General features: G+C 46.6%; 1 protein-coding gene across 2 annotated transcripts; it reads right to left on the bottom strand.

Moving 5' to 3' along the window:
- Positions 1-6,357: 6,357 nt before the first annotated feature.
- c19h1orf216 (chromosome 19 C1orf216 homolog) lies at positions 6,358-10,999 on the bottom strand. Of its 2 annotated transcripts, none has more exons than XM_008423030.3 (2): positions 10,674-10,999; positions 6,358-7,735 (listed from the first exon to the last, which is right to left on the bottom strand). In XM_008423030.3, the coding sequence occupies exons 1-2, from the start codon at positions 10,676-10,678 to the stop codon at positions 6,781-6,783; spliced, it is 960 nt and encodes a 319-aa protein (XP_008421252.2). In that variant the 5' UTR covers positions 10,679-10,999; the 3' UTR covers positions 6,358-6,780. The 2 variants fall into 2 exon arrangements, with proteins under 2 accessions (XP_008421252.2, XP_008421253.2); XM_008423031.3 differs by having other exon boundaries at positions 10,732-10,990.
- Between the last annotated feature and the right edge of the window lie 2,975 nt (positions 11,000-13,974).

The raw sequence follows: 13,974 nt of genomic DNA on the forward strand, positions 1-13,974 counted from the left end.
TCAGTAAATGTAGCTAATTTAATTAGTTTGAATTGGACCTCCATGAGTCGTTAATAGAGGTGATGAAGAGTGTAAGTCATCCTGCCGGGTTCTGGTTCTGGGTCTGCCGATCCAGATGAAACGGTTCTGATCCGGGTCAGAGGTCGGTTCTGCCTGCCAGGTGAGCAGCAGCTGCCTCTGATGTTCCCCTGGAGCTGCCAGGTGAGCGCCGCTTCAGAGGCTGTTTACCTCGCGCTGCTGAGGAAGAGGAGCAGCAGAAATAATGAGCGTTTCTGTGAAAATCCACTGTTTGCTCATGCATTTCCAGCGTGTGCTCAGCCTGCGCTGCTTTTCTCCTCAGGTGGCTTTTCATCTTCATTTCTCATTTCGCTGTTTTCGCTCATGCAGGCGCTGTTTTGTGTATTTTTAACTCAGCAGATGCTGTCAGGAGCGGCGAAACTTTCCTCTTCCTGTTGGTTTACACCAGCCGCTGCAGCTTTTTCTCTCATTTTTATGCGTTCCTCCCCTCTTCCTCCCCTCTTCCTCCCCTCTCCCTCCCCTCTTCCTCCCCTCTTCTTCCCTCTTCCTCACTCCTCCTCACTCTCGGCGTTGTCGCTGGTTCAGCCTGACTGCTTCGTTAGGGCTCATCATTTGCATTCAGATTAATTATCTAATTACCGCCCGATGTCCGGCGGCCAGCCCTCACTGCAACTCATCAGCGCTCAGCCTGTAATTATTTTAATCATTTACTTTCATCTGGAGCGTTGCTGCCATGCTGCCGTGTTTAGAGGCCATTCTTAATTACCCTGCCAAGTCGCTCTTCACGGGGGGAGAGGGGCGCGGAGGGCCGACGGGAAGCTCCCCTCTTTTATCGCGGGCTCACACAGGAAAGGCCGTGGGCCTCGGAGTTCTGCCGCTACGACACGCAGAGCCACACGGAGCGTTCAGGCCCGCTGCCCTCCATCAGGGGTCAAAAGGTCAGCTCAGCCTGAGCCGTCACCTCCTCCCTTAGCGGCTGAAGAGGAGCAGATACCGTCCCTTTAAACGGCCTTTTGAATATTCAAGTCGTCGGATGAAAGTTAAATGAAAAGATGATTATCTACCAGTTTTATCGCGCCAAGCTTTCATTTTTCATTTTCTGTTCCCAGTTTTAGCAGCTTCATCGTCCTGACAGCTGAGGAGGAAGAGGAGGAAGAGGAGGGAGATTTACCAGCTTAAAGGACAGAGTCCCAGTAGAACCAGTACAACATCTTGTTTCTTTGTTTCTACACAGATTATTAAAATTAATAAATCAGGGGTTCCAAACTTTTTTGTCCCTGGGGCCAAAACTCACAAATTTCAACTACCTGCAGGACCCAAAACTAAATAAAACATGAAAAATTAATTTTGTGATTTTTCCAAGACCCTAAACCTAAAAATGGCTTCAGACAGTTTCCCTATTAAAAGAAAAACAGACAATTTTCCATAAATTTCCAACATTTTGGGGTCATCAATTGTTTCATATTTTGTTGGCCATTTTTTCTACTTTTCTTCGCTTGTATTTAGGGGCCTAACAACATAATTTTAAGGGCCACAAATGGCCCACAGGCCACACATTGGACACCCCAGATCTAGAAAATGCAGGATTATGGGCTGCCGGTTGTAAAGCCACAAATTCAAACCTTACCAGAAATAATTTGTTATTTCTGATACTGAATTACTGCCAGTTATTTAACCTGTCATATGAAACGGGGAGTTAATTTTTCAAAGTCATATTTACACCATGTTGTTCATTTTAAGAATGTTTAGTTTACAAACTAAATATTTAGCTCTGAACTAGCTGTTTACTTAGCTACAACACAGATAAATATTTAGCTAATATGCAAATTCACTTGCCGATAACCGGAAGTTGGGTTTTCAGAATCGCTTCCTGTCATCTCTTCGTCTTCGTTTCTTTTCGTTTTTTCTTAAACATTTCAGCTTAAAACATCGCGTTTTAAGGGCGACCACATTCTCACCATGTTATTGATTAATTCATGTTATAAACGTCACAGTTTTCAGCTAAATATGCAAATAACAGGCGCTGAGAGAGCTATAGAGCTAATATGCTAATTCACGTGCCGTTAACCGGAAGTTGGGTTTTCAGAATCGCTTCCTGTCATCTCTTCGTCGTTGTTGTTTCATTGCGTCTTTTCTTAAACAACAGTTCAGCTTACAAAGAACAAGACATTTAGGGTTAGGCTATCTATATCTACAGTAACGGTGAGGCTTCAGGCCAGACCCAGCTTTTATTTTGATAGTGCATTTCCGCTTATCGGTCAGTTTTTACATTTGTCAGGATGAATGAAGTTATGACATTTAAAATAAAAAAATGGGATTAAGAATGTAGTTTTGGTAGGTAAGATGGATGTTCTGGCCCACAATGCAGCAGATGGCAAATATTCATCTAATGTTGGTTTTCACCCGACATGAATTAATAATAATAATAATAATAATAATAATAATAATAATAATAATAATAATAATAATAATAATAATAATAATCTTATCTGCAAGTGAATTTGCATATTAACTTCTTCAAACTGCATATTTATCTTACTAGTGAATTTAGTAATAAAATAATTAACATCCATTTTTTTCCTACAGAATAAATATGAGGTTCCTGCTGTTGATTTCATAACTTTACAAATCCGGCCTCCGGATTTCCCGCATGGTTCTGGTTCTGCTCTTTATTTGGGTCTTTTGTCAGGAAGGTGTTCAGCTCCACAGTCGGGACGCGGATTCTCTGGATCGGTTAAACACGGCGCTGTTTTTATTCATCATTATTTATAACCATTAATCCCTTTTAGCTGGGAGGTGAAGCTGCAGCTCTGAGGAGTTCAGGGATTAAGTTGAGGAGCCTCGTGTCGCCTCGGGCCTCCGAGTGGAGGGGCCACTCCGTTTGGAGGGGCCATTCCGTTTGGAGGGGCCACTCCGTTTGGAGGGGCCCCTCCGTTCGGACCGCAGAGATTAGCCACTTCCAGGCAGAGATGCCCCCTGCGCTGGTCAGTTACGCCCGGCGTTCGTCAGCAACGCAGGGAGATCCAGCTAAGAGGCGACACGTCTAAAGATTAGCTTCCTTCTTTGTGTCACTTTGCTAAATTCATTACAAAGTGCAGCGGCCCACCCTGACTCCAGAACCCGGCCTCGTTCTTCCAGGGTTCTCGCTGCTTATCGGTTTAATCCTCGATTTCACGGCGCCGGGTCAGAGACTCCCACTCCACTCCTCACTTTTGTTCCAGGATGTCACCGTTTACCCCCATCAGAGAGCAGAGAGACCTGCAGCTGCCCCCGCGGCCCCCGCGGCCCCCACGGCCCCCGCGCACGCACCTGCCAATCGCGGCCGCATAATCGGTGGGCGGGGCCCCGCAGGGGACCCCCTCAATGCGCTCCTGAGAACCTCTTAAGCGTGAAAAAGCTTTTCTTTCTCCTGCTTTTGTTCCCGGCGGTTTTATGGACCAACATGCGTCTTTATGAGGTCGGGGGATTTTTCACAGGACTCTATAGACGGAGATAATCCTTTCAGCTCCCAGTTTAACCTGCTGGTTTCATATTTATTAGCTGGTTAAAGCAGCCGAGGCAGCTGAAGCACACACACACACACACACACACACACACACACACACACACACACACACACACACACACACACACACACACACACACACACACACACACACACATCCAGTCCTGGAATCACTCTGACCTCTGACCTCCAGGGCGATCCGTAGGTTTCCCAACAGGTCCAGGAAAACTGACCAGATTCACTTCCTGCTGGATTTTTGTCCTGGAAAACTTTTTTTTTTCAGGTTTATGTTTTTGTCTAAAATTAAAGCAAAAAATCATAAAATAAAACAGAAGAAAAATAATTCAGCCTGTAAGAAAATATAAACAAACATCCTGATGTTTACATTTTAAATGTCTTTGTTTGATTTTCCTGGATTTTAATAGAAAAATAAAAACAAAGCTGTTGTTTTTTATCATCTGTATTTTAATATTTAAGAATGATAGAAACGGATTCTATAATTTTAACAGATTAATTATATGTTACTTGAAGGAAACGGGCGTTTTAATCAGGAAAACATTTATGATATTAATTAGAAATCAAATCTCCTGGACTCTCAAAAAATAATTAATCCGTTTTTTTAAATGTTTCCTTTTGTTTGTTTTATTTCTGCTCTAAGTTCAAATTATTTAAAGGAGGAAACTGAAGGATGAATTCAGTTTACTAAGTTAATTAGCATAACGGGAGAGTTTTGGGCCTCCAGGGCTTCCATACACAGAGCTCACCTGCAGACTCAGACCAGCTGATTAGAAAATGAAGAACAGGTGTGATCATCTATCTATCTATCTATCTATCTATCTATCTATCTATCTATCTATCTATCTATCTATCTATCTATCTATCTATCTATCTATCTATCTTCATCATCTCTTCATCATCCTCGGGCCGTGGCCTCCCCTCCTCCTCCTCACCCTTCATCCCTCTCTCTTCCTCTTCCTCCCCCCAGCCACCCCGTTTCTGTCAGAGCTGATAGTTTCCACGCCAGCGGAGCGCCGCGGGCCTCCGCTGTGTCACACCACATCAGGCAGAGGAAGAGGAGGAGGAGGAGGAGGAAGAGTGTCTGCGTTCAAACAGCAGCTCAGCTGCAGCAGCGCAGCACAAACTTTCTCATGTGGAGTCGGTCCGCTCCAGTCCGGTTCGGTTCGGTTCGGAGGAGCAGCGGCGCCGTATGTCAGTTGGGGGCGCCGCGGAGAAAGGGCGCCAAACAGAGAGCCACAAAAATGACGAGCCGTCAGGAGTTTGTGTCCTCAGAGCTTTAAGTGACGATGACAGAGGATGAAAAGGAGGATGATGATAGTTTTGGAAGTTTTTCCATCAGGAACCCTTTTTGCGACCCCGGTGATGACGTCATCAGGGACCGGAGAACCGGTTCTGGTTCTGATTCAGAGAAATAAAAAAAAACTCCTGTCAGAGATGTCCTGACCTCATCATTTTCATTTGTATTAAATTTAAAGATTTAAATTGTCACACTGAGGATTTAAAGTTCACGAGTTAAAACAATTCATTGGAACTTTAATTGGGTCAAATCTCTGAAACTTCATCGCTTTTAATTTAAAACGTCTCTTTTTTCCTGAAATTTTTTTTATATCAATCTCTCAAAATAAAAATTTTAATCTGAAATTCTCATCACGTCCTTTTCCCCCCAGCATGCACTGGGCCGTTTCCGTTCATCGTGATGCGGGGCCCCTGTTGTGGCCCCTGCTCGCTGCCGCCCTCTGCTGTTACTTTCTGCACACAGCAGGGTGTGTCAGGAGCGTGTTTCTGGATAAATCCCATTTTCAGTAAAACTGTGGCGTATAAAAGCTCTGCTGACGGTTTAAAGCCTCAGATATAATTAATCTTGAAGCTCGAAGATCAAATTTCTTAGTTTTACTTTATAGATTCATTTGTATCAGAAAATAAAACTTAAAATACATAATTCTATGCACTTAATACATTTCAAAATATAAATATTTAAAATTTGAGAGGATATTGTCTATTATTTTATTTATGAATTACATTTTTCTTCTGTTTCGGCCTCTACAGCTGTGGCTGCGGTGCAGTGTCGCCCCCTGGTGGAGGAGACCAGACACTGCTCAGACTGAGGAAGAGGAGGGTCCTGGCGGGTCCTGAGGATTTATCCTGCTGTTTAAACCTATTTAAAGACTCCAGCCGCTGTGATGCGGTTTGTTCCTGAGGTTTCAAATAAAACTGAAAAACTCTCGGTCTGAAAATAATCGACCTTTTCTTCCATATTCTGATTATTTTGGAGGTTGATTGTGAATTAAACTCTGCTCTGAAATCCCTCCGGTCTGTTCCTTCTTTTGGGAGCGGCTTGTGTCCGTCTCGGTTCCGTAGTAAACATGTTTTCTGCTCGGCCTGGATCCAGAACCGTCAGCCAGGGAACATCGGATCGGGATAAATTCAGTCCGACTGTCAGCCTGAGAACAACGGCTCTGAAAAGCTTCTGAAACGGCAGGAGGGGAGAAGCAGGGATTATCCCAAGCTGGCCCCGGGGCCCTGGCTCCTGCACCCAGACAGATCGGACCCTCAGGGCGCTCCAGGGGCCCGGCGACCCCGTCAGGATGGAGATTACAGGGCGGCGCTGCGACTTGCATCTCCGCTCTGGGCCGCTCTGCTCACACGGGAATCACAAGGACACACAAGCGGCCGTGTGACGATCAGACACACAACACCTCTGTTCAGGCCACACAGCGTCCATTGTTAGAGGAGAGGCCGCTGCAGGAAGCAGGGGTAAAAATAACAGCAGCCATGTTCCCCTCGGTTTGTTGATCAGACAAAACAAACACACCAAGTTCAGATAAACTTCTTTAATCTGGGATAATAAGTCAGATACAAACACAAAATGTTCAACAGATGAACGGTTGGTTCAGAGTCAAGACTCTGTTGTCATGGTATCAATACTGGTTGTCATCATCACACTGCCTTCACGGTATCATTATGGTATGGCCACCCTGTTGTCATGGAGCTGTCATGGCAACGTCATAGTATCATCACAATGTTATGGTAGTGTCGTCATAGTAACGTCATGGGATTGTCATCACAGCGTGGTCAGCCTGTCGTCATGACGTGGCGTTGCCATGGCGTCGTCACATTGATGTAGAGCTCTAGGGTTCAGCAGAGAGTCACACATTTACAGACACAGAAAAATGAGTTTGAATCGTTACAATCAGAAACACAATGAGACACAGGCGCTGTGACATCACACTGTAGGCCTCCTATGATTGGGCGACAGCGGTGGCGGCGGCTCCCATCCGCAGCAGCTCCTTCCTGTGGGTCAGGATGACGTCGAAGCTGGACTGCAGGCGGTTCTGCTGCTCCTGGATGCGGCCCTGCAGCGTGCGCACCCAGCGGATCAGCGCCAGCCGGCGGTACATGGTCAGCTGCACCTGGTGCTTCTCCATCTCCTGCGCCTTGAAGCGCTCGCGGTCCCGCAGCGTCCACACGGCGTCCATCAGCTCCGGCAGCTCACCGTCCGAGTCTGAGGATTGGTTGTCGCTGTGGTTACGCTCCTCTGGCAGGTTCTCCAGGTCGCTCCCGGTCGGCAGCTTGTTGCTGAAGCTTCTCTGTCTCACATCTTCGATTCTGGTCAGCCCGGCTTCAGGCTTGCTTGATTTGGGCTCTCCAACGCCGATCCGGTCCCAGCCGCCCAGGCGCCCCGCCTCGCCTCCACTCTCAGCAATCAGGGAGGAGACGCTGCCGCCGGAGCGACCGCTGAACTCCGACTCCGACTCGCTGTCTCCCCATTCGTCATCCGGGTCCTCCTCCTTCCTCTGGCGCTCCTTCTTCTCATCAAACATCATCATCCTCTCCTCCTCCTCCTCCATCTTCCACTCCTCCGCTCCGTCCGGCGGCACTCGACCGTACCCGTCATCCCCCGTTTCTATTTCAGGGAGCGGCTCCAGTGGGCTCCAGCAGGGCAGGCGGGAGCGAGGCGACATCAGGCTCGAACTCTGAGGGTCGCGACCCAACGGCAGGTTTCGGGGACGGACCTGGTTCCGGTTCTCATCGCCTCCTCTCCTGGTTTCTGCCTGGGCTTCGTCGTTGGCACCTGGCAGGAAGTTGAAGTTGCTGTCTTTGTTCCTGTGGGGGGAGCAGTTGGTGCCGCCTCTGTAGGCCAGGTTCAGATGTTGGTCCTGATGGTGCAGCATCACTGACCTCGACTGAGACTCACTGAAAGACACGAAGACACATCAGAACTGAACACAGAGCCCACGACCGGGTCCAAGAGCTGCTTCTGCTGTGTCTGAAACCTACGATCCCATCTAAATGGAGTTTCCTCATCATCCAGAGACCGGTCCGGTTTCAGTCCAGAACCGGACCGGTCTGATTCTGGACTGCCAGTTAGACCTTCAACCCAAACATAGGCAGGTGCTGTCTGACCTAGCCTGGCCATCGCCTTCCTACGTAATCCTGGTTGTTTCTCATCTCCCACTGACTGGGACTTTCCCTGTTGGATTTTCTACCGGGCCAATCAGCGAACAGAAGGAGTTTCTGGCTGTTTTAGAATCGTTCTGTCTGAAGGGGATAAATGGACGAGGTCGTTCAGTCCATGTTGGCCACGCCTCCAAAGTCGGAGCAAGAGGAATATTTAAGACATTTCTAAGGCGTCGTTTGGCTCGGCACTTCTCTCTCCGCTGAGCGCGGCGGTTGTTCACAGCATAGACATAATACAGCGGACACAGCTTCCGGTTAGCTTCAGTGGGGTGCAAAGGTCACAGCCAAACGTCAGCGATTGGGTAAAATCAGGTCCAATCATTTCAAACGTCAACCAGGAACATTTGAAATGATTGGCCACAAATCCAGGAAGCAATAATTTCTCTGGAAGCGAAGAACAAGCGACTGGTTCTTACCACGCTAACGTTTAGCTCAACTTTGGGTCAAAACCAACAACGCAGTCTGCCGGGTCGGGGCAGACGGAGCCCTGTGGTTCTGCACAGACCGGCTGTTGGAACATCCTGGTCCGTATTCAGTGAACCGGTTCTCCAGGATGCATCCCGTAACTATATCGACTTTTTGGGGGGCAAAATGGATCTACGTAGCTGAACACAGACAACAACATCGGTAGCCTACAGGCTACTTGTTCAGCTTAAGGTGCTGTATTGATATTAGCTAGCTAGTCATCTTTTAGCTAACTCTACCTTCATCCAGCAGCTTTAATCAACAGTCAGTTAGTTTGGGGAAAAACTGTGGAAAGTTCTTTGTGTTTTGCTGCCATGAATCTAACACACCTGAGCAGCTCCACCCAGCAGCAGGTCTCCTTCACAGGTGTAAACCCAGCGCGAGCGTCGTAGCGCTCATGTTGCGTTTAAAGGCGGCTCAGAAAAACAGGTTAACAACGGATTAAAACGGTTTTAACTGCTGATAAAAGTGACAGAGGACACAGATATGGGAAGTGTGGAAGCTCCTAGTGTATCAAACTGACATAGGAATAACAGTTGGCCGTTCTAAGGTAAAAACCCAGCGCATAAAGCGTTCAGGTTTTTTGTTTGTTTTCATCCAGACGGCTCCCCGCGCCCCCCTTGCAATGGCACGGCGCCTCCCCTAGGGGGCGCGCCCCACAGTTTGGGAACCTCTGGCTTAAGACATAAACATATTGGTATAAAGATTGGGCTTTTGTGATTTTATTTCAGCGCTCTCTACTTTAGACAGGGATCTTTAACTTAGCCAGAGGATTAAATGTTTCATAATTTAACTCTAAAAGACCAAATTTTATTTTATTAAAACTAGAGATGCGATAGATTTCTTGTAAAATATTCACTGAAAATCTTTCTAAAAACATTCATGAAATTGGAACTGAAAACTGTTTATAGTCTCAAAATCTGTCATAAAATGCAGGAATTGGAATTTATTTAGAATTTCTTTAGCAGAAAAACTTTACAGATAATTATGAAATGAATAACTGGAGTTTTAGTGGCAGTGGAATAAAAAGCTGCTTGGTTCTTATCATGATTTTTAAATTAATGTTTTCTTCTCAGTCTAGACGATGATAAACTGATGTTGGAGCTCCTGATGAATTATTGCAGCATTTTTGGTTCATAAAGTCACAACATTCATAGTTTCTATTAAAAAGGACATTTTAGTTCCATTAGTCTTTTTATTTGTTTTATTTTTCGTATGTTTGTCCTGAACTTGATCTCTATTAGCTCCACATTACACCAAACTAACTTCAGCTGCATAAACAGATGGTTTAGTGAGTAAAATCATGTCTCAGAATTATTAGAACATTTTAATGTGTATTTTTGCCATCTTGGAAATATGAAATAAATTCACAGAGTGAGCTACAAAAATAAATAGAATAAAATCAATTTTTAAATAATTGTGGTTTAACTGAACAAGTCACAACAAATATCTCCAACAGAAATACCTTTACTGAACATTTAAAATAATCTGTTTTAGCAGCAGAATGCCTAAACAGCGATCAGTCCGCCATTTTGGATGTGACGTTACGACCCGTTCTGTCCCTGAACCCTGATGGGACTTTGACTGAGCCAACGCTTCATAGGGGCGCTGGACCGGGCCTGTGCATGGACAGGAGCCGGTCCAGATTTTACCCAGCTGAGGAGACTGGACCGAACCAGAGAAGAAGAGCAGCCAAAGAACCGAACCAGAACCGTCTGGACCACCAACTGGGTCAGGAGCTCAAGAACAGAACCGCTGAAGTTCTGAGCAGCAGCAGATTATAATCCAGCAGCAACAAGACGACCGGATAAAACCCAATATGCACGCATGCGCACACGCACTGATGCGTGACCTATGGGCGCTTCAATCATCATCATCATCATCATCGCATGGAAATGTGTCTAATCCTGACTGCAGGCAGCTGTCAATCACCCCCCCCCCCCCAGCCCCCCCAGCCCGCGCCGCGCGCGCACGTGAGGCTGAAGGACGGGACGGTGACCGAGTCGGGAGCGCGCATGTTGATGAAGGCTCGGTTCGCTTTATTCCGCGAACCCGCCTCTGATCCTGCGGCAGAATCGTGAAAATGCGACAGAATGGAGCAAACGAACTCGAACCGAACCGAACCGGGTCGGTCTGAGCTCCGCTCCGATCCTGGATGGTTTGGTGAACCGAGCCAGGAGGTTCGGTCCAGACTCCTTATGTAACTCACCCCATCCCCGCTCCTCTTCCTCCTCCTCTCCGTGTGATCGGGTCTTCATGGTTCTTACCTTTTCTACTGGTTCTGGTCGCCGGAGCCGCTGCTGGTTGCTGCGCCCTCCCAGTTCCTCCTCCTCCTCCTCTCGCGCTCCTGGCTGATGTTTATCTGCCTCCTCTTCCTCTCTGCTCCTCCTCCTCCCTCCGTGTGACTAACATCCTGCTGGGCTGGGAGGAAGACACAACAATGTGAGCACAGAGTTCCTGTTTGGAAACCAGAAAAACTCTGATTTCTGAACATGAAAGGAATGGATCAGAACCAACAGTTCAGCAGAGGAATCAGCGAACTTTGCGGCCCCCTGCTGGCTCCAGGAGAAACTGGATGTTTGTCAGGTTCTCATTACAGGTGGAGCTGCTGCTGTTCCCCAAGGCTGAGTCCTGGGGTCTCATGTTTCTCATGCGTCTCCTCCTGCAGGTTTTACTATGATTGAGTCAAAAATTCACAGCAATAATTTGGTTATTTAGCCTTATGAGAAAAAAAATGGGGGTTAATTTTTCAAAGTAATATTTTCACTGCTATTCATTATTTTATTAATGTAACAGTTTCAAACTAAATGTCTTGTTTGGAGCTAAATATACCAACACAAACTACATGTTCAGCTCCAAAAAAGCAGTTAGCTTCCAACAAAATCTTAGGAAGCAAGCAAAAATTGTTCTGTCAATATTTAGTGAGCTAGCTAAATATTCAGCACCAAATTTAGCTATCTCAGAGCTAACTAAGCTAGCTTTATAAATATTTAGTTAAATATATTACACTAAATATACTAGCTCAATATTTAGCTTACAAACTAAGTGTTTAGCGCCAAACAAAACATTTACCTCCCAACAAAATGCTTAGCTAGCAAGCTAAATATTTAGCTCCAACCTAACAATTTAGCTAGCTCAGAGCTAGCTAAATATTTCGGTTTAACTTTACAAACTGCAGCCCATGCTTTCCGAATATGAATGAAATATGAGAAATAAAATCAATCGGTTGCTTTAACTTTCTAAATGAACTGAAGTTGATCAGAAGGGATTTCGGTGATCTGGCCGAACTGGAACGTCGGAGCAGGACAGGAGGATCCGCAGAGGTCGGTTCCAGCAGGAATCGGTGGGAACTTTGAATGCTTCCTTTGTTTCCAGAGGGACTCGGTCGCCACGTGTCCCAGCAGCTCATGATGTTCTGTCACATAGCTGAGCTGCAATAAAACCAAACACTTTGGAGCACGAAGCAGATCCAGGATGAGATCACAGAACATCACAACGCCGACGACCTTCTGACCTTTACTGAGCCACTCCGTTTGGACCTGCTGCAGATCTCTGGTTGACCTTTAACCTGTCGCTGCCTGACCTGCTGACCTCCAGATCTCAGCCTGCTGTTGGAATGAAACTTTCTCCTACGCATCATAAGTTCCTCTGGTGCATTCTGGGAAATGTAGTTTAAACAACAAGCAGATGAAATCCTCCAGTCAGGCTGCAGACATGATCACCGGGTTCATCAGATTCAACCTGCAGTGTTTGGTAGGTGTTACCCACAATGCAACAGTGCCAGGCGACCCCATGCAGGAAGGCTGCAGGGTGTGTGTGTGTGTGTGTGTGGTATGCAGAGAGGCTACATCACACAGATTTAACAAGTTCAGCGTCTCTCATCCCTCCTGACATGTTGTTGCTGCTGGCAGAAAGAGCAACCCTCAAAACACACACACACACACACACACACACACACACACACACACACACACACACACACACACACACACACTTCTCCTTCAACTAGAATCCCATTCAAGTGCATCAGCTGCCGGCGTCCTTCCTGCCTTCCTCCCTCCTCATCCTCCTGCAGTAGCCTCAGCACATGAAAAATACATCAAACACAACCCTGCGGCCTCATCACACACACACACACACACACACACACACACACACACACACACACACGCACACAGAGTGCCACCCCTGCCTCCTTCTGAGGGGGAGAAGAAGAAAAGTTGCGTCTGCCGAGGACAGTGACGAAGAGATGCAGCCAGCTGAAACGTTAACATGCTGAGCAAACAGAGCAGCAGCAGAACCGCTCACCTCCTGCAAGAAGCTGCTTTGTTTGGGTCGGACCCGGCCTGCAGCACCTGTTGCACTGCCGGAGGGCCTGCAGAACCAGAACCAGGCAGTGGTAAAGCTAGAGTCAAAAATGAACAACAATACTTTGGGTTGTGACTTTTAAACTGTTTTTGCTTCTTTTTTTTGTCTTGGTTGTGACTTTTTACTTTTGTTATGTTTACTGTATATTACACTAAATTTAACTACTTATTGAAATCTGTCATACATGTTAACTACATTATCTACCTGCTAGGGAACTACAGATGAAAATTAGCCTCCCTGGATAAATCTGGTATATTTACGTGATGTATCCATGTTGATTAACATGGACTGAATTTAATTTATCACGTTAAAAGATAAAAAAAGGAGTTAATTCTAAGTCATATTTTCACCCAGTTTTTCATTCATTTGTAACAGTTTCAAACTAAATATTTAATTAGACAGCTAAATACTTAGCTAGCTCGGAGCCAGAACAAACTACACGTTTAGCTCTGAGCTCGTAAATACTTAGGTAATATGCGCAGGTACTTCCGATAAGCGGATGTGGACTATCACAATAAAAGCTGGGTCTTAAGAACTTTGTAAACTCGTCGTGTCAACCTGCAGTCCCACAAGGAGCAGCGGTCCCACAACCCCGCACTGTAGACAGACTTAGGAGCACACAAGGTTATAAAAACCTGTTCACACACACACACACACACACACACACACACACACACACACACACACACACACACACACACACACACACACACCACGGTGCTGCAGCCCCTGTGGGTCTGAATGACCCGGATCCGAGTCCTCAGGTTCGGCTGCGCGGTTCTGACCTCTGCGGGGTTAAAGCAAGTTGTTCCGGAAGCTTCACATAAAATGTTTCTATTAAACTCTAATCAGATCCGGTTTGGTGACCCTGCGAACCGAACCGAACCGAACCGGAGGGTTTCTCCGGATGGAGCGGAATGATCGATGCTGAGTGGAACCGGCGGCTCTGCAGGCGGGGCCCCCGCTTCTGCTGGCCTCTAGCGATGCTTAATGGACCCGCTCCGAACCGCAGGACCCGCCTCTAATCACCGAGCCTCCTAATGAGACGGAGCGACATGAAGGGCTCGTTTGGACCGCAGCCTGTCATTAGAGACTCATTAGGCTCCGAGCTGCGATCAGGCGACAGAAAGTAGACCTTCATT

This window comes from Poecilia reticulata, chromosome 11 (assembly GCF_904066995.2).
Source record: "Poecilia reticulata chromosome 11, P_reticulata-male-v2, whole genome shotgun sequence".
Lineage (NCBI taxonomy): Eukaryota > Metazoa > Chordata > Actinopteri > Cyprinodontiformes > Poeciliidae > Poecilia > Poecilia reticulata.